General features: G+C 42.2%; 1 protein-coding gene across 8 annotated transcripts in view; it reads left to right on the top strand.

The window, feature by feature from the left end:
• The window catches only part of CELF2 (CUGBP Elav-like family member 2), a 255,550-nt gene that overhangs the window by 146,809 nt on the left and 82,580 nt on the right, over positions 1-26,161 (top strand). For all 8 annotated transcript variants that reach the window (XM_086474807.1, XM_086474799.1, XM_086474792.1 and 5 more), the window contains one exon: positions 11,718-11,800. In XM_086474807.1, coding sequence (XP_086330933.1) covers positions 11,718-11,800 — 83 coding nt within the window. The remainder of the gene's footprint in view (positions 1-11,717; positions 11,801-26,161) is intronic.

Below are 26,161 nucleotides of genomic sequence, written 5' to 3'. Positions count from 1 at the left end.
GAAGACACAAGATGAGAGTTTTAGAGCTGTCACAGCTGTGGGTGGATAGGTGGTCTTGTAATACTGAAGGAATGCATGGGTATTAAACAAAACTTCATCACAGCCATCCAACAGGACTGGATAAACTGTAACTTAAAATATATCAAATCAGCTTTTGAATTCAAAAATTTCTTGATACATTTCTGAAAACAAGGTATGACACAAGACATTCTTCTTGTCTTGCATGTCTGTGGCAACATGGTCCAAGCTGAGATTTGTTTCCTGGTTCTGTTTCTAAAAAAAAATTTAAAAAAAATTAATTCCTGTGTTCTTGCTATGAAAAAACTCATCTTGTATGTGAAATTTGCTAGTGAATGAGAGCTGGTTCCCAACTGACGAGTACAACAATAAAACAGTAATTTAACTGATGTTGTCTGCTAAAGTTAAATAAGCTTGCAATATATTTCTGAGAAAGTTAAGCTGTGTTAGCAGTGATGTTGTGGAAAAGCGACTTAAATTCCTTCATTGCCATTTCAAGGAATCATGGGCTGGCTGGCATTGGAAGGGAACTCTGGGATATATCTCATCCTGCTCAAAGCAAGGTCACCTACAGCAGGTTTCTCAGGGCTGTGTCCAGGCAGGATTTGAATATCTCCAGAGATGGAGAGTCCACAGCCTCTCTGGGCAAACCGTGCCAGTACCTTTACAGTAAAAAAGTTTTTTTCTTATTTTTAAGTGGAATTTCCTGTATTTTAATTTGTGCCCATGGCCTCTTGTCCTGTCACTGGGCAACGCTGAGAAGGCTCCATCTTTGCTTCCTCCCTGTCACGGTTTGAGGCACTAACGAATGACAGACGCTCTCTACTAACCCCTCTCCCCTCCCAAAAGGGAAAAGGAGAGAGAACAAGGGAGAGAGACTTTACGGTTTGGAAAAGAAAACTGAAACAGCTTTAATGGAACAATAACAATAAAAGAAAAGATAATAATAAGAATAAGGAAAAAATGAAATATATACAATATGTACAAATATATACAAAACCAATACCGAACCCAACTCCCCCCCACCCTGATGACAATACGTCACCACCACACCGCAGGGCTGGCACTGGGGCAGTCCCAGGCTGGACTCGGCAGCAGACAGGGACGGGATGCAGGAGCTGGACTCAGGCACTGGATTCAGGGATGCACGGATCAGTCCTCCTCAGATGTCGGCCATCAAAGAAGAGCGAAGGGGAGCGAAGGGCGAGACCCTCATGATCTCTTAGCTTTATACTGAATATGACGTCTATGGGATGGAATACTCTGTTGGTCAGGTTTGGGTCACCTGTCCAGTTCGCTCCTCCCTGTAGGTGCGACCCTTTTCACTCCTGGCACCCCAACACGGGGTACAAGATTTAGCAGTGACCTTGGTCACCATAAGAACAACTATAAGCAAGAGCCTCTCCGCATCCCATTCCTTGGTACGAACTATAAACACCAGGCCTTATCACTGCTAGGAGCAGTCACTCTCTGGAAAAACATGCTGCTGTTTCAGAAAGTGCTGGTAGTTAGAGGAGACTTAACTGAAAAGTTAAAGCACTAAAACAGAATTAGTTCTGATTTAGCCCAAACCAGGACACTCCCCATCAGGTATTTACACACATTGATAAGATCCCTCTGAGCTTTTCTTCTCCAGGCTGAACAATCCCAGCTGTCTGAGCCTCTCTTGATATGAGAGGTGCTCCAGTCCCTTCATCATCTTCATAGCCATTCACTGGACTTCCTCCAGTATGTCCACATCTCTCTTGTACTGGGGAGCCCAGAACAGGACCCAGCCCCACCCCCACCCCGAAATGTCTCAGCAGGGCTGAGCAGAGGGCAAGGATCACCTCCGTTGACCTGCTGGCAGCACTCTGCCTGATACAGCCCAGGATGCCATTGGCATTTAACCAGTGAAAATAATTTCCAATACAGAACACAGGGTTTTCATAGTGACAGTGTAGATTTATAAATTGCAATTAACTCTCAAAGTCAAAGATCAGAAGATTTTAAAGGGATAATTTTATGGTAAAGCTATGCTATTTCACTACAGGCTTGCCTCCTAGTTGAACTAGGACTTGAGTGGCTTCTCGGGAGTCACAGTGCTATTAGAGGTTTCATCAGAGCAGTGGTCTGGAAGTCTTATCAGGGCAAACCAGTCTTTAGTGATCATTCTCAAGCATTCAAGTGAAAGAAAACAGAAGGAAATCCAGGACTGTAAGATGTGTGTGCTAGGAAGTTTGATTTGCTACTAGTGAATATCAGGGTTGGAGACTGTAGGGCTTTTGAAATGTCATTAGGGAAAGATGTGTCCCTGCCTACATTAATTTATGTAAACATGATCTTTGTAGAGTCTTTTTGAATTGAAATACAGTGTCACACCAGTTTCTGCTGTAAGAATGGATTAATAAGCAAGGACAACTTAATTTTTCATTTCCGTTTTCTTAGCATCTGTGCTCTAAACCCTCTTGTTTCTCCTGTATTTTTTGTATATTCTTTTCTGTATTTTACAGGTGGGAATTACAGTGACTTCCCATGAGAGACCCCCTCACAGAGATAGAGACTGGAATACTATCTCCCTCCCCTCTTCCCCTGCTGTCCTACATACGTGAGAATTTTTTTCCAAAAGCTCTGACAGGCATTTTTTATCGTAAGCCTGACTGATGTGTAAGATCCCAATTATTCTCTGCCCCTGAGATCCAGAAATGTGAATGGACCAAACATGAACTGGACAAGAGGTGCTGGGCAACCGCTTTGATTTTCTCACTGATGTGGGCTGACTGACAGCCTTCCATCTCACAGCACTGGCGAAGCAATGACCCTCTCAAGGGATTTATAATGGGTGGGTGCTTGGTGGGGCTGGCAGAGGAGGAACATCGCAGGCAAGGCTGGTGGCATTTGCATCAACCTGCAGATCAGGGTGTTGATGCAGCTCTGATGTGCCGGTCAAGTGCCACCGACTGCTCACCTGTATCTTCACAGCATTTTCTGAGTTTCTGTTTGGACTTCTCTCATCCACTAGTCAGCCAAGAACATTACATCTCAGCTTACTTCCCAGCATGCAGTGATGGTTTCTTTAGGGACGGATTAGTTAGTAATGACATGAAATTGCCTTGATGCTATAAACCTGATTTGTATGTATTTATTTACCCCGCCACCGTGTATATAATCTAATTCTGCATCTGCTTTTTTTTCCTCCTTTATCACCATCTAGTGCAAATATTGAATGACTATTACCAAGCTGCATATGTGGAAGTTGGCCCCTTTCTTCTAAGAGAGTACCAGCATGCTGGCCATTCACTTCCCAGTCATTATGCAGTCATCAGGAGAGTTCAGGAATTTGCAAAAGCTGTCTTTGTCCTATATGAAAAAAGTGTATGTTGAAATTCTTCAGATACTTTTACAGCTATTAGCTATTTAAAACTGTTTAATATAAGTGGCTTATTTTAGAGAGCAAGAAAAGCAGATTCTGGCAATTTTGCCCTTGATATCTTTTCTGTCTGTGTCGCACTTTAGTCAAAATTTACATAATAATGGGTAGGAAAGTGTTGTGGCACACGAACCGGTGCATATTAGTTCTTAGTTGCTTTCCCAAAAGGCTTGAAAATGCAGCAGATTTAATCTAGGTCAAAAAAAAAAAAAAAAAAAAAAAAAAAGAGGAAGAAAAAAACCCACTTCCATTTTGTAGGCAGAGGACATTTATAGAGAGCATTTGTATTCACAAGGGTACGGGAATGACAGAGTGCGACTCCTCCAAAAGAGCTCCCCGGTGCAGCTGAAGGCTGACAGCAAACTAGGACTTGTGGCCAATTAACAGAAAGGCCGTCATAACTTGCAAGGCATGGAGAGAAAAAATTGAGCTCCTTGGGATCATTTTTCACTGGCCATTTACAGGGCTGTTACCGGCCTGGAGCATTTGTGCTTTAATGTGACAAGGGCGGTTTGGGGTACACTGGGGCTGGTGCATTGCTGCCCTGGATGTTATAACCGGGAGGAAGAATAGAGCACAGGGTGGAATTTGGCATGTCCAGGTTGTGAATCCTTCTCGCATATGAGCCCCAGCCTACGTTCAGCTAATGTAGTAACATTACAAGTGGCATCGCTGTAGTATGTGCTGTCGTGAGAGTGGCAATGCGGTTTCCTGGCTGGTGACAGGGTTGGTAACACGGTTTCCATCCGGGTGCCAATTATATCGAACTATTAGCAAACCTGAGCTAATTGGGCGGCGGCATCTTTAAAGGTTGATTTCTGCAGTATATGGCAATTCTATCAGGGGTTACTTCAGGAGTGAATCATTGCCATCGTACTTTGGAGTGACTCCGTGTACAATAGAGCAGGAGGATGGTGCAGGTAGGAATTAAAATGCATCCTTGCCTTAGCCACCTTCCTCTTCTCTTCTGCAAAAGTACAGAAATAGTTAGATTTTTATTTCCGGAAACGTCTTTTTTTTGCTTTCCTTTGCCAGGAACGTCTGTATTTCCTATTCAGGCAGTCTGTGGTTTTCTATGGAATCACCCAACCAAAATCTGTAAGACTTGAAACATCTCTCCTAACACTAGACTGGTGTCTTCCATGCAGGTTGGCTAATTGCACTAAAATCTGTAATATAGAAGAAACACCGGCCAAGGCTCCCATTGCACTGCACCAAATTTAAGACATGTGGAAAAGCTTGTTGCCCAGCCATGCACCCACACTCCTGTGCCAGTAGGTCTTTTCAGTGGCTTTAGAGGAAGAGAATTTTTGATGTCTTCCTTGCCTTTTGGAAAACAACAGTGTAGATCATGGTGGGTTTGGTTGCAAATCACACTGTTCAGGCAGCTGTGATTTATGGAGCACATATTTCAGTGTTCAAGTGAACAGCCGGAACGCAAGAGACCCTTTTAAAAGGCAGCCCATTTAAATCGCAGTGTTATGTTTAGATTTTGGTAGTGGAAGAGTGAATGTGGAAATCAAGAGAGGAATATTTGGACAGAAAACAACCAAAAAAAAAAAAAAATCCTCCTTAGCTTAAACTAGCTTGAACTGTGCTGGGTTGACAAGAAGCTGCTGTCCCCATTGAGATTCCAAGCTTGTATGAAGCCAGCACCTGTTCTGCTTGCAAATGCACACACAAAAGTGAGCTTCATTCACAGAAAGAAAGAAACATAGCGGGACTTCACTCATTTAGCCTTCCAGGGCCTTCAGTCCCTTGATCTGTCAGCCCCTTAGAATTCAAACACAGCCTTTAAAGGAATTTTCAATTCACAACATGATGACTTTGTTGATGTCCTGAATGTGAATGTATTTTGAATTGAATTTGTCTGCCAGGATTCCATTACTTGCTAAAAGAATACAGAGTTCAATCATCAGATAATCATTATAGCTGTTTTGAAGTGTTTATTTTATTAGTCTAGAAGGTAAAGCAAATTTCATACTTTTAAGTTGTTGCAGGCTTTGCAGGCACACTGATAAGCTCTTGTATTTCTATACCCTATGGTTAGGGTTCAGATACTGGCAGCAGGTGATAATATGCACAACGCAGGAGAGATCCAAACTGACAAATTTGACAGTTGAAAACTATAGAAACTCATAAATCAGACCGACAAATATGAGGATTTTTTTTTCTCCTATATCTTTTCTCTTTTAATTCCCAAAAGTTAAATTTTCAGGTCGAGGAAATTGCAACACGTTATTCTTCAAGCAAATCAAAACCTCAGATCACCTTGTAGGACAACGTGTTTTAATTCCTGTCCATGTCCAAGGCTTATTTTCTCATATTGATGCACATGTGCAATTCCTGGTAACTTTAACTAGGAACAGTATATTCCATTTAGGGAGATGTAGGAGACTTTTTCACACCTGAAGCAAGATGGAGGTTGCTGTATTCAGTCAAGCATGAAATCCTGGCTGAGAGATCTCTTATACAGATCCCAGTGCCGTTAAATGCCATGAAGGACCATGTAAGACACAACTTGAAGTGGAGGCGAGCTTCCTTTTGTTAGTTGTTAAAAATTAGGAATGTAAACAGGTCTCACAGGGTGATTACTATGTGTTTGAATGGGGAGAAATTGGTGAAAATAATGACATGACGGAGCTCTTAGCCATGTCATATGGCTGTATCTTACAGCCTAAAAAAGCCATATCTGCTCTGCTGGGTGGATGGGGGCAAGGGTTTCACGGGTGGCTAATTTGGGTCGTAGAACAGAAGCTGTATGGGAGGAGAAGTCCCATTGCAGGAGGTCATTAACAGGTCTCTGAAAAAAATCTTCTTGCTCATAGGAGGAATGGCATTTTTTTAAGTTTCATGGTGAAGAATGCAGTTTGTCCTAATTCCACAATGCCCACAAATATCCTCCAGAAACCCAGGATCTCTCTCAGCAGAAATTCATGGGTACAGTGGTGTCAGAGTCCTCACCATTTGCTCTTTTTTTTGCCTATTCCTGACTTAGAATCATAGACTCACAGAATCATAGAATAGTTTGGGTTGGAAGGGGCCTTTAAAGGGCATCTAGTCCAACACCCTTGCAGTGAGTAGGGACATCTTTAGCTGGATCAGGTGGCTCAGAGCCCCATTCAACCTGACTTTGAATGTTTCCAGGGTTGGGGCTTCTACCACCTCTCTGGGCAACCTGTTCCAGTGTTTCACCACCCTCATTATAAAAAATGTCTTCCTTATATCTAGTCTAAATCTTCCCTCTTTTAGTTTAAAACCATTACCCCTTGTCCTATCGCTACAGGCCCTGCTAAAATGATTGCCTTCTCTTTCTTATATGCCCCCTTCAAGTACTGCAAGGTCACTAGAAGGTCTCCTCAGAGCCTTCTCCTCTCCAGGCTGAAAAACTCCAACTCTTTCAGCCTGTTCTCGTAGGGAAGGTGCTTCAGCCCCCGATCATCTTCGTGGCCTCCTCTGCACCTGCTCCAACACATCCATGTCTTTCTGGCACTAAGGACTCCAGAGCTGGACACAGCACTGCAGGTGGGGTCTCACCAGAGCCGAGCAGAGGGGAAAATTACCTCCCTTGACCTGCTGGCCACGCTTCTCTTGATGCAGGCCAGATTACAGCTGGCCTTCTGTGCTATAAGCGCACATTGCCAGCTCATGGCCAGCTTTTCATCCACCAATACCCCCAAGTCCTTCTCGGCAGGGCTGCTCTTGATCCCTTCATCCCACAGCCTGTATTGATACTGTGAGTTGCCCCGACCCAGGTGCAGGACCTTGCACTTGACCTCGTTGAATGTCATGAGGTTCACACATGCCCACTTCTCAAGCTTGTCCAGGTCCCTCTGGATGGCATCACATCCCTCAGGCGTGTCAACATCACCACTCTAACTTCTAAACGGTTGCTTTAGTGAAGCTGTGGCCGCATGATCCCCATGTTATCCATTGCTGCCATCTTTGACAGGGACTCAAGTAAAGCTGTTTCTAGCCATATGCAACACCGTTTGCCCCTGTCGGTGTCTTGCTAAACAGGTTTCTGTGGAAATTAAATAAATAAAATCTCCACCACTGGTGCTAATTGGTGCCTTTGGCAGCCTGAGCAGGGGCCTGTGAATTGAATGTGTCATGGAGAATTGAATGTGTCAAGTCTCTCCCAATGGCTGAGACCTTGAGGTCTTTTTCTGGCACTAAATTTCCTTTGAAAAAAGAAAAAGGGGGGTGGGGGGGCGAGGGGCGGGCAGAGGCAGAGAAGAGAGGGAGAAAACAAGCTGAAATAAGAGATCTTTTCCTTTTTTTTTTTTTTAATGAGGTGTTGAAGTTGAGCATTGTAGTGTACACACTGCAGCGTTTTCTCATCAGATGTTTTGAGAAGTAGGGCTGGTTTCTGTCTTTGTTTCTCAGCCATCCCATTTGTTGCTATTAGACGCTGTGCAGCATGGGGTGGCAGGTTTTATTCAGTCTGTTCAAGCATCTGGCAGGATAGCCATGAAGTTGTTGCTGATGTCCTTAAGGGACTGTAGGGATCCGCATGATTCATTCAGTATTTTTTCTAGGTACAAAGAAATGTCTTACGCTGTAGTAAATACAGTTCCAAGTAGAGCACAACCAGCTTACCAAAACGCAGGAGATTTGCTGGTTTGGAGGCACTGACAGGCAGCACAAGCTCCTGTTCCTTTGGTTGAGAAGATACTAACCCACATGGAGTTAAACTGGGCTGTATTTCAGGCTCTTGAGGATCGGCGGAACCGTGTCCACAAACCAATTCACCTTTTAAGTTGTCCTGACTAGGAGGGGAGAAGGTTATCACTGTCAGGCTTTGAGTTATTTGGATGTCAGAAAAGTTTAGCTGTGGTTCAAGCTGCTGTCAGATTTGTTGGTGATGAAGCCAAGATTATGCGTGCAGGGGCTGAAGAGAAGAGATTTGGGGTTTTTTTCTTTTCTCTCAGTAGGAAATGCACTTTTTCTTTTCCAGTGTTTTCATTGTTCACTGATTTGTCTTTGGCAATATTACATTTTCTTAGGAAAAATGGGGGAAGGAGAGTTGTTTCCTAGCTGTCTTTCAGCAGGGGCCAGCTACCAGTCTCAAAGCACAGAATAGCCCTGTCCTCTTACACAGGCATCTTTCCTTCCAATATTTCAGCAGAAAGGACTGAATTTGGTACTTTCTCCCATGGGATGTAGCACTGAGCCAAAGGGATTTTACACTGGAGGCATCTTCAAACCTGGCCTGTTGGAGCTGCAGTGGTTTGTGTAACTTGGCAGCGAGCACCTCTGGAAAGTCCACAGGCTGAGCTACAGTGTTTCCTTCAGGACCATGTGCTCTTTTGCCTTTTCTATTCTTCTGTGTTTCCTTAGTTTCTTTTTTTAATCTATCCCTGACCTCTTTAGCAGAGAATTTCAGAAGCAGGTGTCCACAACTGGTGCCCATGCTCTCCTCAAAGCACAGCAAACCATCTCTTGTTTTGTTGTGGTTTTTTTTAAGAAGATATGAACAGAATGAGACCCGAGAAAGATTTTATCCATACACACTTTGAGATGTGCTGGTCTGGGAGCTTGGAAGTGTCCATTTTTGTCAGGATCCAATGACCTGGCTGAAACATCTGCACGTTTCCCATTAAGCTACTGTTTTCCCCCAGTCCTCATTCACAGAGCCATTTTTCTCTCCTGCACTATTACTTCCCTAAAATGGCTGGTTAAAGGGTATTTCACAGCATATTCATCTTTCAAGTGCAGTTCTTTCAAGTAGTGCCAAGAATGATAAACCAATAGATTTCAAACTTCTTATCAGAATAAATCCACAGAGCTGCAATCTAAAATGAAACCCTTCAGACCCATGGTAAAGGACATCGCAATTGCAAAGTTGTGACTACTGCTTGATATTTTCCCCTCTGAATCGTCTCCTGGTTAAAAAGCTTTGTATTAAACAGCTAATAAACCAGATGAAGAAGCAATAGAAGATAGACTTCAGAGCTGGCTGGCAGGTTAGAAAAATGTTGCAATGTTTTCTCAAAGTCACGCTATCAAATGTCAGAAGCTCAGATTTGTTTCCCATTTTCATTCTGGGGTAAAATAATTTAAATTTGCAGAATTTTCCAGTAGAATAGAAGATTTAGAAACACTCACAGGAAGCACAAACCGTAACAGGCTGTGGCTGTCTGTAATACTCATCCCTGCCAAACAATGTTCGGCTCACTGAAATAATTATCAAACCATTTCTATCGTAAACTGTGAAATTCTAAGGAACCTGTTGGCAGCATGAGAAATGTTTCTTTCAGCTGCGTTAAGTCTGCGTTACCTGCCTGCCCGTGTATTGTATTGTCTGCAAGTGCTTTTCTACGTTAGGGATAAACTCACTGTATTCCAGCTGGGAATACACGATTACCTTTGCTCGTTATAAAGGTAATGGTCGTCGCTGGCCTGGCTGCGAAGCCAGAGGGAATGTTCACAGTGCAGTGCGCAGCTTGAGCCAAGTGAAAGGCAGCAGAGGGGGCGTTCTGGATGCGGCCCTTCCTTCCAAGGTGTGGTACGGGTCACATCCACATGGTTACTTGAAATGTTTGCTAGCTGTGTTCTCCTGCGCATGTTTTTTCTTAGGTCTCCTTTGCTGTTATGGGGATGATGCAAGGTTGAACAAAATTGGCCATATCAGGGGGGATGTGGTGTTTCACCTAGGTTGACATTAGGGAGCTGATGCAAGCAACGTCTTTGCTTACTGCCCAAAGGACAGATTATTTCATCTGTGTCATGCTCTGAGGAAACACCAAGGCTCAACAGCCAAGCTTTGTGCTATTTACTGTTTGGTTTGAAATTTCTCTGGAGTTGGAACAAATCTCTGTCTGTGATTAGAAGAGTAGGATTGTTTTCTGATTCCTCAATAAAATCTGCATCATCTTGTTTGATACAAAGTAGGTTTTTACTTCAGTAGCCACTTCTGCCTCCCAACCAGCATTACCCAGCACATTTTCCCTCTCCCCATAGCGGCTGGGTGACAAAGTACCTTATCTGCAGCCACAGAGCTCTACAGGAGTTTTGGGGTCTCTTCTTAATGTGACATGGCTCCAAAGCAGTGGCTACCTATGTCCATGGGACAAGGGCTGCATTCAGTGCCCCCGTATTTCCCGTATGGACAGAGTAACAACAGATTGGTCTCTAAGGGTGTTCCTACATCACAGATTCACAGTGCTGGGTGGGAGCAATTTAAATGTGATTTTTCCTTGGGTCTATACCTGCAGTCTTGCATTATGCACATAAGTGTGCAAGTAATGCTTTCAAAGTGTTTTCACTCCCACTGGAAGTAAAGTTGAAGTCACAAGCTGGGATGTTGTGTTGAGCATCCCACCTGCAATGTGAATGCAAGGTCCTCCAGCGGTAAGGTCTCCACATATGCCCTGTGCATGCCTGGGAGTAGAGTTCATTGCTGTGGGATATTACAGATTGCAGCAAATCAAATCCTGGTCCCTGTTTCATTGTCCCATGCCTGTCATGTTATAGCTCTTCCCTGAGGATCTATCTACGTGTGAGCCCTGACCTTGCCCTGGGGCTGGTATTGAGCTACCTGGGTTGCATGTGCTGCGGGATGAGTTACTTTAAATGTTTGCATTGGAGAACGTGGCAACAACCTGTGTTTGGTCCCACAGACCACCTGATTGGACCATGCTACCATAGGATTAAGTCAGCTAAAACTATCTGCTTTAGGGAAGGTTAGACAGATGCAGGGTGAGCAGAGCCTCACTTAATGCTGTCAACCATCAGCAGCCTCCGCTATCCCACCAGTGGTGAATTCTTCTTATTTTAGCTTGTTTTTCTTTCTTGCAACTGAGATGAGTGTCCTACCTCCAGTCCTACCTGATTTCAAACAGGGGGGAACAAACCTTTGCTGTTATCCATAAGGCCCTTTAAATAAGGTCCTGCTTTAACCTGATTTTCTGCCTGGGATGCAGCAATGAGTTCCTGCTGCTTGAGCTTGCCATGTTGCTTACATTCAAAGTATAATGGGGAGCCTTCAGGAAAATATAACCTTATTTACACTGTACAAAGCCAATTGGATTTTGGTTAAATTAATTTCTAAGTTATTACAGTTCACTAACAATGTAGGTGTGCTATAGATGCAATGCACAGGGGGTGACTTTTTATTTTAAACCATACAAGCTTTCTTTTATTCATGTCATTCAGGCAGCCTCATGATAATTCACATTTCCAGCTTTCCTAATGTGTTGTTCAACCACTGTTTTTTCTCCCTCCCTATTGTACTCTCACAAATCATACTCGCTAATTTCTGAAAGCTTTTCATTTCTCTCTATAGGTTGTTGTTTCGTAACATTTTATACAAGAAAAGCTGCTCTTGAGGCACAGAATGCACTGCACAATATTAAAACTTTACCTGGGGTGAGTACCTTTACTTTTTGATCCTAATTATTTTATCGCCAGAAAAATAGCCCTTTTGCTCAAGATGCTGCTTGGTGCCCCAAATGACCTTGATCTCTTCAAGGGAGCGTTGCTAACCTGATGGTCTGTCCTGTAACGGTGCCAGTCCTGTAGCAATGGCATCATCTCAAAAGGCAGTTGCTCTTCTGTAGAAAGTCCGTTGGCTGGAAACAGTGCTGATTCCTGCTGACTAGAGGCAGTTACTGAAGTGCAAGGTAGATTCTTTTTTTTTTTTTTTATTTAAGGGGGAGGGAGGGGGAATGAAACATATGGCAGAAAACCACCGCACCACTGGGGCTTCTAGTTTGAGAAGGGAGTGAAGAGGAAAAGACAAAACGCAGCCAACTTTGCTAAATGCAGCCTTTATCCACATGGTTTCTAAACAACCTGACTGCGTTGGTGTGGTGGCTGCACATCAGGCCACCGTACAGTGTGGTACCATGTAGCTGCTTGCACAGTGTTGTCCTCTTCCCTGCCAACACCTCTCCTCAGCAACCTGTTCTCACTGATACAACACAGCGGTGGTTGAAACAGTTGTGGTTGTGTTGTACAAACTGTAGCTTGTGTTATCCTACGGTGGTTCAGATTTAAGTTACAGGGCTAGAGAGAATATTATATCACTGAATATTATAGAGGATATTATAGAGAACAGTGTATCACTGGTAATTGCATGACTTATCTGAAATCTTGTTCTAATGTTTTAATTTCTTCTGCTGAACATAGCCAAAAACTTTGGGGATGGGAAAGGAAAAATATAAAGCTTGGAGGTATATTCCCTCTTGATGTAAGGGAAGTGTTCAATTATATGGTTGGAGTGTGTGGTTACAGACACAAAAATGAACAGATTTATACAACACTATAAATAAATAGAACATTGACTGGACTGATACTTATATGGCCAATATCTCCTTTAGCTCCTACAGACTTATGTGAAACTGGACACTATGTTTTCAAAAATTTCACATCTGGGCAGCTCACTACATGCAACTCCTGTTAGGAAAGCCACCTCATCTGTTATGGAAATGACCAACATAGATAAGTCTGTCAGATAGTTACACGTGAGTTATAGAAATCCACCAAGGTAAAATGGGAGTTGTCTGTCATTTGCAGATGAAAGTGCTGGAAGAGGTGGTAGGAAATCTGCAGAGGTAGACCAGCTGCAGGAAAATAAAACTTGTGCACTGCAGATTCAAGTCATGTTTTCCACCAACTGGCCCTTGTGAAGGACAGTGTTCAGACCTTGCAAGCCTCCCAGTTGCAGGCTCAGCTTCTGAGACCCTTTTGGAGCTCAAATTTAATCTCAGCATTAATCCAGTTGTTGGTTCCCATCCCCACTGCCAGAAAATGCTGAGCCCTTGGATGAATGGGCTCTAACCCAATTCAGCTAATGTTGCACTTAACCCAACTTCTTGTGTAATTGCTTTCCAACATGCTTTGAGTCAAATGGCTATGCTGACTGGCTGGGAAGGAGGAATGCTCCAGGGTGGTGGTCCCAAGCAGGGTGTAGGACCCTACCCTGAAGCTCTACCACAAGATCTATACATTGCTCTGCTTGGAAGCTGAGAGAGTCCTTCTGTTTGCTCTTCTGTTCTTCCCTGAGCCCCACAAGCTGGCTGCTGTGTTTTGAGACATCTTAGTTATCCCAGCAGGTGACTCAGAGGGGCAGACTCCTTCCCTGACCTCCCCACGTACAGGTGGCAAAGCTGGCACAGCTCTGCATCACATCTTACTTGAGCAGGGCATCATTTTCTGCTCTGCTTTTGTACGGCTAACGAGCATGCAGCGGCTAAAGACACTACTGTACCTTTTGATTTTTTTTTCCAATGAAGCTCAAAAATACAGTATTTTTTTCTAATGCTATCTCTAGCTCTTTGTCATTTAAAACTTATCTTTTCAAGCTGTGTTTTTCTGACTGTGGGGCTACAAACTTTTCTCGTAAGGAAATGTGAAAATTACTTTCCCATGACTCTGAGGCCTGGGCTTTAGACATATTCCTGATACTGCCAGAGAAGTTAAGATTTTACTTTGAGATAAGTTGTTATACCTACTTCTTAAAGGGACACTCTAATAAAGAGAAGCGACTCGAGTACAGTTCTGTCTTTGAGAATGATTCAGCATTTATTATACAACACATTCTACATTTTGCACATGCTATATGCTGATATTCAGCATATATGGTGATACTGTTATGGTGCATCTGTGTATTCCCAAAATAACTTAATTTAAGCCCACTTTAAAGTTGTGGTACACATGCTGAAAACACTTCACATTAGCAGGATTCTCCTTATATGAATTTTAGCAATTTCCATGTTGTTAGCTCTTGCCGGCTAAGTAGCTTTCTCTGCATGAGCAGGAATCAGTAGTGGTATACGTTCATGGGCAAAAGAGTCTCAGAGCAAGTGGAAGCAATCTTCTGTCAGAATTACAGCAAGGGATGAATTTGGATCAGATTTATTTGGGCATCAAGTGTCAGCTTGCTTCCAGTAAACGAGATATGGTATGTAGGAGGTTCAGTAATAAGGTGTCTTCTGGAAACAAAAGAAGCCATGCCTTCCACTTTTACTGTAATACCGCCATGCGTCAGATAAGAGGCGTCCTTAAATCACCCAGGCAGAAAATCCGAGGCAAAAGCAGGTGGTTTATTAGTGTAAGGTAAGGAATGATGGCAGATGCAGGAGCAGGGGGCTGCAGGGATGCTGTGGCGATTGGAACTCGCCTGTGTTTTACCTGCGCGCAGGTATAACCCACACTGCTGCAGAAGTGTGGAGGGGAATACCTCTGTGTTCATTAAATGATAGAGGCCAGATTATTTCTGGGCTTAGTCTCTTCGTGCCTTAAATGCAGACCTGTTCCACGAGGCTTGGTAAGCGGGTTTTGGATCAGCACTCATGAAGCCAAAAAGGTGGGTTTTTAGTGTGAAATTTATCCCCCTTCCAAGACTACACGTTCAGGTTAATTTAGGTAGGTATTTGAGCAAAGCCTGCAGTGCTCAGTTTCTGTATCTGCTTTCTGCGGGAACCTCATACTTAACAGAGACATGAAAACACAGGCCCTTTATCTGCTCCTTTGAGCTGCACACTTTTAGTGGACATGAAGAAAATAAGACCAGACATAAATGATTAATGCAGAATCTTGGAAGAAAATATTGCAGGGTGCCTTGCTGTTTGATTACAAGCCTTGGAATTAGTCAACATTTCCATAATTCTAAACCAATATACACCTGTTTTCCCACTGTGATGTGAAGGCACAACTTAATTTAACAGAAACCCCGCTGTGCTAAATCTCTCATTAAATACCAAGCTAGTTCTGTAATTTAAAGTTGCAGCACCACTATTTTAACTGAATTGCCTTTGTATTATAAAATTAATAAGAAGTTAATGATGCACTTTGCTGTATTCTCTCAGATTTTTTTTCACAGCAACAACAACAAAAAAGAAAGATAAAGAAGAAAAACATGTCACCAGCTGACATCTCAAGGCTTTTCTGGTTTTAATGATTTTCCTGAGGACAAAATTCATTTAAAGATTTTTTAAAATTTTTTAAAACTTTCAGCATAAGTAGGATCAAACATCATCTTTTTACTCATGATTAGTATAATCTCTCTGTTAGTCATAATATTCCTTGTCATATAATGGAGCTTTTATCTTTCCCAAAAAATGTATTTAGATATTGCTCGTTATGGTAGGATTGCTACTAGGCAGGGAAGAAGATATACAGTGCTTGAGAAATACAGGCGTATTGATTTATATGATACATATCAATGAAATAGGGACAGTTCTCTTCTGTTTACTTGCTGCTGGCATCACAAGTAGCTTTTATGTCTTGTAAATGAACAACATGAATTTCCAGATGTGTCTTTTCAAATATAACATGCCAGCGCATAGCTCATATCCTAGCTCATAGGGATGCGGTTTGTATTATTCAACTTACGTTGGTTTGGATTTTGTTTTAAAAGGCAGAAGGGAGAAAAGGGAAAACCTCAATTTGAATGCAATAATGATCTTAGGAAGGTGCTTATTTGGGATGAGATGTAGAACTGAGGCCTTAACTAGTCTCATCTTCATTAAGAATCTCGTGGCTTTGTTAGAGGTGTTTAACTTCTATTCCCTAAACAATGTAATCCAATAAATTCCACCCATCTAAATTTATTTTGTACCTTCAGTTGGATGTAATAATCTTAGTCCCCCTGTGCTCTAATTTGCTGCTTAGCAAAACCTGGCTTCTGTAGAGAGGGCAAACCACAAAGAGCTGTGTGCAGGGACTGCTTTAGCCACCTTTGTGGCACTGACAGTTTTTGTTTGTTTTAGTTTTAATATGCATCAGTTTAAAACCAGAATGTGCTCTGTTTTGCTAAACAGTGAATCTGGTAGGATTTCCTGGCAAGAGTTAAGTGCAGATAGGTAACACAAGAGAGAACTGTATGTTGGTTGGATTCTTGGAGCCAAATAGCCAAATAAATACAACTCTAATCTCATGCAGAAGCTATTTGTAGTCAGAAATTGATGGGAATCCACTTGTAAAATCTACACCTAACTCTTTGGAATCTTTGTTCTGCATTTGAAGTTAGATTGATCTGACATGGCAATGATTATTTGTTGCCTATATGTATATTTATATATCCTCACAAAAGGTTATTACAAAAAATAATTAACAGCCCACACTGATTTAGGCCTCAGCACTCCTATGCTTTTAGCAGACTAATGGTTTACATGGTCCTTATTTCAAGTGAGATATACCTATTCCAAGTAGCAGAAAACCCTTTGTATCAAAGTTCTGATGTGAAATTAGGACATTAGCTGTATGAATCCATTTAATTAAGGATTTAACAATGGAGAAATACAGTTTTGCAAAAGCTCTTAAATTTTAACAGCAAGGTGGAGTTTGTAGTATATAACTGTCTTGTAAAATATTAATGGCTTCCTTTTTTGCCAGATGTTGTCTAGTGAAAGATTTTTCGGGTTTTACATTATAAGAATCGCTACTGGTTTTATTAAATGCTGTTTATGTGATAGGGAAACAGGATTGTCTTAGAGGGAACTTTTCCCTAAGTATTCTGCGCTGGCTGTAAGGAGCCCTCAGGGTCCATCTAGGGGTGTAGAAAATTAAGAACTGATTTTTAAAAAGGCGTTTAGATCATTCTTCCCTTTTGGTGCCCGTTCACAGTAGGGTTCATTTTGCCCAGACTGACAGTTGTCGGCACGGTACGAGTCCGCTTTGGGGCTTCCCCTCACCCCCGCAGACCAGCTCAGGTTGGACGTTGAGTGTGAAATACACTCGGTCTTGCTATGCATCACAGTGTCGGTGGCGCTGGTAACTGCAAGGTAGCGCCACAGCCCCTCTGGGGGCACAGGGCTTAAGGGGTTGTAACGTGGGAGAGAAATCTCAACACTGTGCTGAATCGGTTTAGCAGGTTATTTAACCTTCAGAATAATCTGTTCCAAAATGCAGGCGTCCATGACAACTTAACTATGAATCCATGGTCACTTTCTAATAAAATACTGTCAGTGCAACAAGAAACATAAAAACAATATGCATTTCAGATTTTCACTTTACATCGTGAGCTCATTGCTAATGAATATCTATTCCTTTCTGGAGTGGTGTTTTAATATCCAGTTCCCTTCTCTGCTTTAGGCCTTATGAGTTGTCAGTACTATATGAACATTATGTAAAAATTACCTGTAATAAAAAGGTAATCATCCAATATGACTTGAATAATAGCCTGGATATGACTTTGAGAGATTTGGACAAACAGAAAGGGAATTCAAAGAGCAATTAAGTTAGTTAGGGGATTGGAGTGATTGATTTATGATGACAAATTAAACTAATTCAGTACCCATATAGCATGGCCAAATGCTATTTAATGAAGGATCCAAAAAGTATAGAACTGTTTAAATTATAAAAATAACCAGATGGGAAAGCAGAGAATTCCCAGGGAGCTCCTATGCCTGGGAACTGAGCTGTAAGACATTGAACGATGTTGAGAAAGTGAATCTGGCCCATTTCTTCTTTCAAATACTATGCAAATGGAACTACTTAATGATACATTTTGTCCAGCTCAGAAGAAGTGATTTTTTGTCATGTAAATACAGCACTTCCACCTCTGCCCTTCAAAAAAAGTTTCACTGACTTTGCCACTTAAATGAAAAATCAGTATTTGCACTAAATTCAGGTAACTTCGTAGAAAGGTTGGGTTTGCATCTACCATTACTGTGAAACACAGAATGGATCACCAGCCCTGAATTCATAAAATGATAAAAAGTGACTTAGAAGCCAAATGAAATCCCTGTAAGTAACTGAACTTGCAGCTTAATGGCAGAACAATGGGTGTTGTGCAGGTGTAGGGAGAGGGGAATATTGACTAAGTAAAAACAACTTCTCTAAACTGAGCAAAGCATTTAATTCACAATTATACTGTCCCTTTTTCTCCATGAAGGGTGGAGGGCAGATTCACCTTCCCACGCAGCCTGATCATTAGGATAGCTTTCTGGCATGCAGGAGAATGCAGTTCATATCCTCTCTCGCTTGTTTGTTGTAAGGATTTAACTTGAATTGACCTAAAAGAGCCTTCACCACTGGACTTAGTTGAGATTGGAGGTCACCGTTCCTCCTCTTGAAGCTGTTCCACTGTGTAAGAAAATATTAAACTCTCACGGGGTTGAGAGAAAGCAAGTAAAACCACTTGGTTGCCTAGTACTGAGGGCAGTGATGCAAGAACTGTGATATCTGGGTATGAGTCCATGCTCTAATAAGTATTTTTATTATCTGGAAAAGCTTCAAACATTTGGAAGATACTCTCCAAGAATAGGGACGTGCAGGAGGATCCATTGACCTGAAGCACTGGCAGAAGGAGACTAAACCTTGATCTGCCTTACTCAGGGTTGGGGGCGGGGGAGGTGCTGCCCCAGCCTGACCCCTGGGGTATGTCAGAAGGGTGCAGAGCTGCACACGGTATGGGCATCAGTGACATTCATATCAGAGGCTGTTGCTTTTCCCTGGAGTGGCAGGTCTGCTGAGAAGTAAGAGCACATTAGCCCAGCTGCAAATGCGGTTAGATGCACGCTAGCCTTTTTAGATAGCTTCTTTGGAGTAGTTCAGGATTTTTTTTTTGCGCAGCTTGCAGTATAATAATGCTGGAGTGGAAACTAAATAACACATAATACTGGCTTAACCTCAGAAAAATTCCCTAATGTGAAGCCCATCCCCAAAAGGCCAGACTGTTCTGGCATGTGACGCTGGGCTTTACCTCTGAATTCCATAACTCCAAACAGTTGAAGTCATCACTTCGTAAAGTGCCTCCAGAGCTTAATGTCCAACTTAGAACATCTTATTCAGCGAGGCTGGAGGATCTGCTCACAGGATATCACTTTCAAGCTGGGTACCCAAAAATCACTGACTGGAGAACCTTTTGCCGTGCGCTTCAGAATGGAAAACTGAACAAAATTGAGAGGCCATCTCTGGAGTACTCCAGGGTATTGCAAAGCTCACCAAGATTTAGGTGGGATGCTTAGCTAAGGATAATAGCCCAGGCACTCTCTTAAACAGCTATTTATCCTCCTGCTGGTGTTAGCTGTTTTCTGTTATCTGGAACAGAAAGTACCGGTGCTTCAGTCAGCCTCATTAGCACCATGACACAAGCTATTAAAATTGTCTTCGTAATGGAAAACTAGTTCAGGGAGCCTTCCTAGCTGTCTGACTACTCCTACAACAGTGAAATTAGAAAGGCAAATCATAAACAATGTTGCAGGCATCAGGAAGTAACATCATTAGAGATGCCCTTGGATGCCATTTACCTGCCTCGATAGCAACGTTTGGCACCCATGGATCTGAGCTATGTTATGACTAAAGAGCCCGGGCTTCATGGCATGTTTGTAACAGAGAGATTGTTTGTTCAGCGTCCTTCTGCCATTGTGTCCAACCCTGTGAGCTGTGCTGCTTCTTTCAAAGACCTCTGCTGTGTGATCTGTGGCTCTGTGCGCCGCTGTTGAAGGAATGCAATGTTGTCTCATTTAGTGTTTGTACTCCCGTGGTGGTGCAGGAAGCTGAGGCACCCCTAGCTGGCTTTCTCCCCTCTCAATCGGGTCATGAACCACACGGTTTAGATGCATCGTGTTGTTGTATGTGACAACACACGTGATGAGAGAGAAAACATAAGGGCTTTCTTCTCTGTGGTCATTAGAACCCCCATAGTACACCGTGGAATACCAGGTGAAACTGGGTGGCTTGACTGAGCCTCCTGCTCTAATGACACACTTTGGGCAACTATGTTCCGCCTAATTAAAACTCCTCTTTGCAGACCCAGAAAGATGACTGATTTTTTGCTCGTTCTGTGGCAGAAATTATCTTCATCAGCTTAGTTGGCAGAGCCACTTCTTTGTCTGCTCTTCCACTGTGGTGCGCAGAGCCCCTCTTTCTCCTCTTGCCAGCAGGGTCACTGGGGCTGCTAGAACTACTCAGGGATTCATTTGGGTGCAAGCACCTCTTTTGAGTACAGACATGTTCATCTGTCATGGGAGTCATCCAAATCCCTTAGAGACACCAAAATGGGCAGTGAACTCCCACCCTGAAAAGTTAAGACTCCTGCTTGCAGAGCCTGTGTTTCAGGCTGTCAGTGTATGGAGCAAGTGATCAGCACCTCCTAAAACAGAAAGCAAGTATCGTTAAAGTGTTAAATACCTTTCAACACGAAAAGCAGTACCAGAGTGGGCAATGTTGTCTAATTTTGTCTAATGTTTGTCTAATTTTGGAACAGTCCATCTTTTCGTTTGCAGCTTTGCTGAAATCACTAATGGCTTTGCTCCCAGAATGTAGCCTGAGTATCTCCAGGAGCGGAGAGAAGCAGTCATTGAAAAACATGCCACCATAACTCCATTTATTAGCAAAAGCCTGTCTCTGTTGCCTTGTGCCAGGGAAGTTAAAAAGCAAAAACAGCAAAAGAAAAAAAAACCATTGAACTAAACAGAGTCTTAAGCAGTGGTAAACAAAATGTAGCTTCCTTTGTGGTTGATTTTTATCCAGCTGCAGCCAAATATCAAAGCAATATCAAAGGAAAGCTACCCATTAATTAATTCAGACTGACTTCACAAAGCAAGCTGGAGCTTTTGCTGATATCTGATTCTGACAACTTCCTAATCTTCACAAGTTGTCATTAAGAGTGGCATTAAAGCAGTCTGCAGTCAATCCCAGCTCTCGCCCCATTGTAACTCAGAGATGGGCTATCTCCCATCGCAGAAGGGGGGGGATACGCAAGCAGAGGTTAGAATAAGCAACTTTGCTTCTTTGCAAATGGAATTTGCAATGTATCAGGGAATCTCATGAATACATTGCCTCTGTCATTCATTCTAGGAACGCTCACCCAATGCCACTTGCAACCATTACAAGTTTCAGTGAGTGGAAATTTTCTCTTCTGAAGGAGAAACACAGGGAAAAAAAGAGAGAAAGAAAGAAAAAAAGAAGCTCATGTCTGAAAGGAATATAATTGGAAGTCTGTAACGATCTTTAGAAAGTATGAATAGAGTCTTATCATTGATTTCAAGATAGAGAACATAGGATTTCGGGTTGAAGAAAATAAGATTGTGGGAAATAAGACGCTAATCAGGATAAGATTAGTTTTAAACTGAGAACTGAAAGTCAGTTGCCTCCATAGGTGAAACTTGTAATTCCACCGTGAAAACAAACAACACATGCTAGAGTTCTTTACCACTGCCAGGATCTCTCAATGGGATTACAGCCTCATGCAGAGACGCAAGGTACATGATACCTTTATATTTCCATTCAACTGTGAATGGCTCAAATGATTGAAGGGAGTTTGTGTTCTAGACCATCACTCGAGCAAGTATCCACCAGACAACGAGTAATGTTATTTTGTGGCCAATTCATGACAATACCTTAGAGGAAAATGTACTATGTTATTAGACAGAATGTTCATTTCCAATATTGTGAGGAATACAGAGAGGATAAATGCTGTTGTGGGAATACCTCGGCAAGCATCCACAGCAGCATGGATGTAGATGGTCCATTTATTTCCTTCAGGGTCAAGTACTGCCCAAATGCCAGTGACAAATGGGAATTATTTTTGATTGTACACAGAACTGAGGATTTACCATCATAAGAGGTGAAATAAAACTTAGATCAAGTATCAGGAAAAAACAGTAACTGCCCAATTAGAATAATCTTCTAAAAGAAACAAAGTAAAATCCTAATCCTTAGGGCCATTTGGGGTAGGAAAGAATTAGAAAATATATGATAGGCAGTAATCCTGTATTGGCATAAAGTCATTTGAGATGAGCTACTGGATTTTTTTTTCATTTCTCATTTCTGCAGTTGTTAAGAGGTGAAATAAATTGCTATGCTTGTGTGGATATAGAATCCTCCTATTTGTACAAAAATATATGATTAACCAAGAGGAAAGATGTTGGTAAGTAAGAGCCACAGTCAGTTTAAATGCTGTGCTTATATACTCCTGTCGGGGGGGTGGCTCTGAGGGTTACTCAGGCAGGCGTGTCCCTTGCCTCTTGTGACCCTATTCATTTTGCAAAGAATGACATGGATTTATCCCAGTTTAAAAGTAGCCTGATAGCTAACAGCTCTCGTGTCTGGCACTTGTCTTCCTCCCTGTTGTCAGGAGAGCCAAAAATAGAGGGTGTGACTTGGTGAAAATTTCTTTTCTGCATCCGTACCATCTTCCCCTGTGCTTTCATTGCCCTCCACTAGCTTCCACGAAGCTGTAACAGCCCTCAGGCTGCATTAGCCCTGCTCAGAAAAAATAGCATACACCAAGAAACCGGGAGTGCAAGACGTCCCAGTAGCTCCAAATGCTACCTTTGGAGCAGGTAGGATGAATGATGTGAGAGCTTTGAGCTCAGCTGGTTTTATCAGAGGGCCTTCCTGATAGCTCTCCATGGCCTCCAGCTGTTCCACCTGAAGCCATCCCTGCAAAGAGATTTCTTTGACCTTTAGGCAAGTCACGCATAGAGAAGTTACTCGTGGGGCACAATGCAGAGAAAACTTCTAATTGAGCTGAATAGCAATATAAAGAATAAGTAAAAGAAGCTTTTCACATACTGGCATTTATAGTCACTAAATGAAGCCTGTTGGTGCTTTTTTCAAGGGATTCAAGTCTCTGGAAAAATGCATAAAGATTCGTATTTGGGCTCAGATGCTAGTTCAGAGCTTTGCAGATGGGTGGAGGCAGGTTGATTTTGGCCTTACTTTTCCTGATACTGTCCCTTTTACTAATGAAAGCTTAATCAAAGCTCAGTCCAAATACCACAGCCAGCTGGAACTGGTTTATTCTTCAAAAATATGTGTTTCTGCTGATGTTGCCCATTTATTTTTTTGTTTGTTTAACTTCCCGAGCACCTATTGAGGGAAATATTTAAATACATTAGAATTTCTTAAGATTAGCATTATAAATGTATAGTGCATGTTTAGTATTAATAAAAAACCACTTTCCTTACCCCAAAGAAAGCACTGGCAAAACACATTAGCTAGAGAGATGTTAAAAAATTAAACAGAATGAGTTCATACAAAGGGTGGCTAAAAATGACATGGTTACTTAATGTGATTCTCACTGCTGTTTGTAATTGTATGTGTACACAACTAGATGTTCATATTTTCGTGTGTTTGTGTATGCTTGTGGCTGGAGACTGCAGTAATATTCTGTTTTCATAGATGGTTCAAATATCGAGCTATCTTTTTTCATTTCTCTCCACAGCCAGATTATTTCGCCACTGCAGAGTATTGGCATAACACTGAGAGCTTTTATTTGGATGCTGATACTGGGTAGTTGTGGAAAATTCCTGTAACTTCAGCTCATGGAGAGCTTAAATAGAATTTATGAGCCATATCCTCATTTGGCGTAAAATATTATGGCTTTGCTGGTTAAACAATAAAACTGTACTACTTACTCCAGCTGATCTCAATCAGGAGAGTAGGATTTTTGACATCTTCATTCAAAACCCCGTTTCTACCTGAATGCTTTGGCTATTCCCTGCAATATTTAAAGAGGCATGCGTGTTGACAAGTAGTTTGGGGCTCGTACCTGACCTTTGAAGAAACCTGGATTAGTCTGTGTTTGGTAACAGGGAGGAATTTGAATGCCTGCCTGAATGCTGGAGAGGTGGGAATTGTGAATCAAGACATGTATTCTGAACTCAGAACTGCTCTGCACCTTTGCTAAGTGAAAATGGCAGCAGACCCACATCATCGGTGCCAACTCTTTCTATAAATTGTACACTTTGCTCTAATTTAAAAGGTAGAATTACAATAGAAGTTATAATTTGGATGCTTTGGGAGCTTATTTTAGACTTACCTTAAGCACACTTTTTAGCTATAAGATGTTCTTGCTGGTACATTGTAATGCAAATAGGAAAGCTTTCCAACAAGAACTTTAAAAAAAAGCTTTATATTAAAAAAAAAAAAAAATCTCATAGCCTAGAATTTGAGTTTTGTACCAAATAATAGACTCTAATTTCTGTCAGGAGGCCAAGTGTCTTGTTGGATCAAGGTGACCTTCCACACTGCAGAAAGAGTCAGGCAGAAGATCCCCTTAGCACATGAACAGAAAAATCTGTGATGTGAATCTGAGGGAGTAGCTCAGGCTGGTTTCTTTCTTATTGAATGAAAGCCAAAAATGGAGAAGATAAGTGTAGATGAGATAGTGTTGAGAAAGAGACAGAAGACCCCTAACTATGCTTTCTTGCCTTTCTGAAATGTTGCTGTTGCTGGTCATTCCATTTAAAGGGTTATTTCCTGAATTTCAGCTTGGCAAAGGTAGAGGATATTGCTGAGCGTAATCACATGGTGTTTTGCCAGAGCATAGTTCACAGAGGAGACGGTACATGCAAGCATAGAACAACATAAATCTTAAAATAAAACTTCTGCAAAACAAGCATTTAATATCCTGGTAGCCATGCCCTCAGTCACAGCCAAGTTTGTGTTTTGCATTATAAAAGCCATTGCATGTTTTTAAAAATCTTTCATTCAAACTGAATTTCTTCACGGTCATCAATAGCGTAAAAGAGAATTTATTTTGGTTTTGTTTGGGATTACGTTTTCGGCGCAGGAGAAGGCGGTACAGGCTTGCTTTGTTTTTGTGATAATTTCCAAACGTAATCCTAGATGTTCATGTGGAATCAGAGGGATTTATGTGGAAAGGGAGGAGTTTTGTGTGGACTAGGCTCAAACATTAGCATCCTAACATGGTGCCCACAGCATGAGCTACTTGAAGATTTCCATTTGGTAGCAGGAGAGGTTTTTTTAAAGTGGGAACATCGTCTTGAGTCTTCAAAGATCCTGAAGTCATAAATGAGAAAGGCAAACTTCTCCGAGCATGCTGTCAGTAGTCAGCGCTTCCTAAGCAGGAGATTTGACTTTTACTAGGAGAAAAAATGTGAAATATGCCTCTGCAGATCACTCAAGTGAGCTCAAGCCTCTGCTTTGCTGCCGTCCCCTTCTGGGATGGTTAAGGGAGGTGGGAAGATAATAAGTAGCATGTTTTGGCTTTGCTCTGTCTCTGTTTTCCAAATATTAACATGGGGGGGTGTGGGGCGTGGTGGAGAGGGGTGGTGCTCTTAGTTTTGAAAAAAAAAAGTACTGCTTTATAAATCTCAACCTCCTGTTGACTTCTGGAAACCAACGCCCGACTAGGGAGGTGGAAGAAAGTACGGCTTCAGAACAGTTGAGTCATGTCCAGTGGGACATTGACTGTAAGGCTTGTGTCATGCTGGGAATTGAGTCCTGGCATCTTAGGTCATGCTGGGCAAATCCACGCGATGCAGTGCAAGGCTGCGTTAGTTATTCGCTGAGATCCCAAACCCATGACAGCTTGGCCCGCGTTTTCTTTCTCCAGCTATTCTGGATCAGTGGTAATGTTCTTACGTTACCTGTTGAGAAGGATATCTAGGGAGTAATATTGTGAAAAAACCTGCTTGTGTGGAGTACAACTGCTCATTAATGCCTTACCTATCCCTGTGATAAAACTATGAGATTTTGGCTTGAGAGGCTTGGCTTTGGTTGCGGAATAACTCCGGACAAATCCCGTTTAGCCTCTGCCTTTTTTCCCTCATCATCTTCCTTTCTGCTAAAAAGAGATAGCGGCAGTAACCACTTCGCAGTGGTGTTAGGAGCAGAAATCAATTAGAGCGTGAGGAGCTCAGGCGCTGCTGCGGTGCGGACAGCTCAGCTGCCTCCCTTCGGGTAGTCATTCTGGGCCATGCCGTGTCTCCCTGTGTGGCGCTGGGCAAATCACCGCTTCACCGCACTTCGATTTCCCCTCGGAAACGTGGACAGTAATTTTGACTTCTCAGAGTTACCTTGAATTGG

The sequence above is a fragment of the Leptosomus discolor genome, chromosome 1 (assembly GCF_034619465.1).
Source record: "Leptosomus discolor isolate bLepDis1 chromosome 1, bLepDis1.hap2, whole genome shotgun sequence".
NCBI classification, from domain to species: domain Eukaryota; kingdom Metazoa; phylum Chordata; class Aves; order Leptosomiformes; family Leptosomidae; genus Leptosomus; species Leptosomus discolor.
Note: the sequence above shows the minus strand (reverse complement) of the source record. Positions and strands in the feature narration are given on the sequence as shown.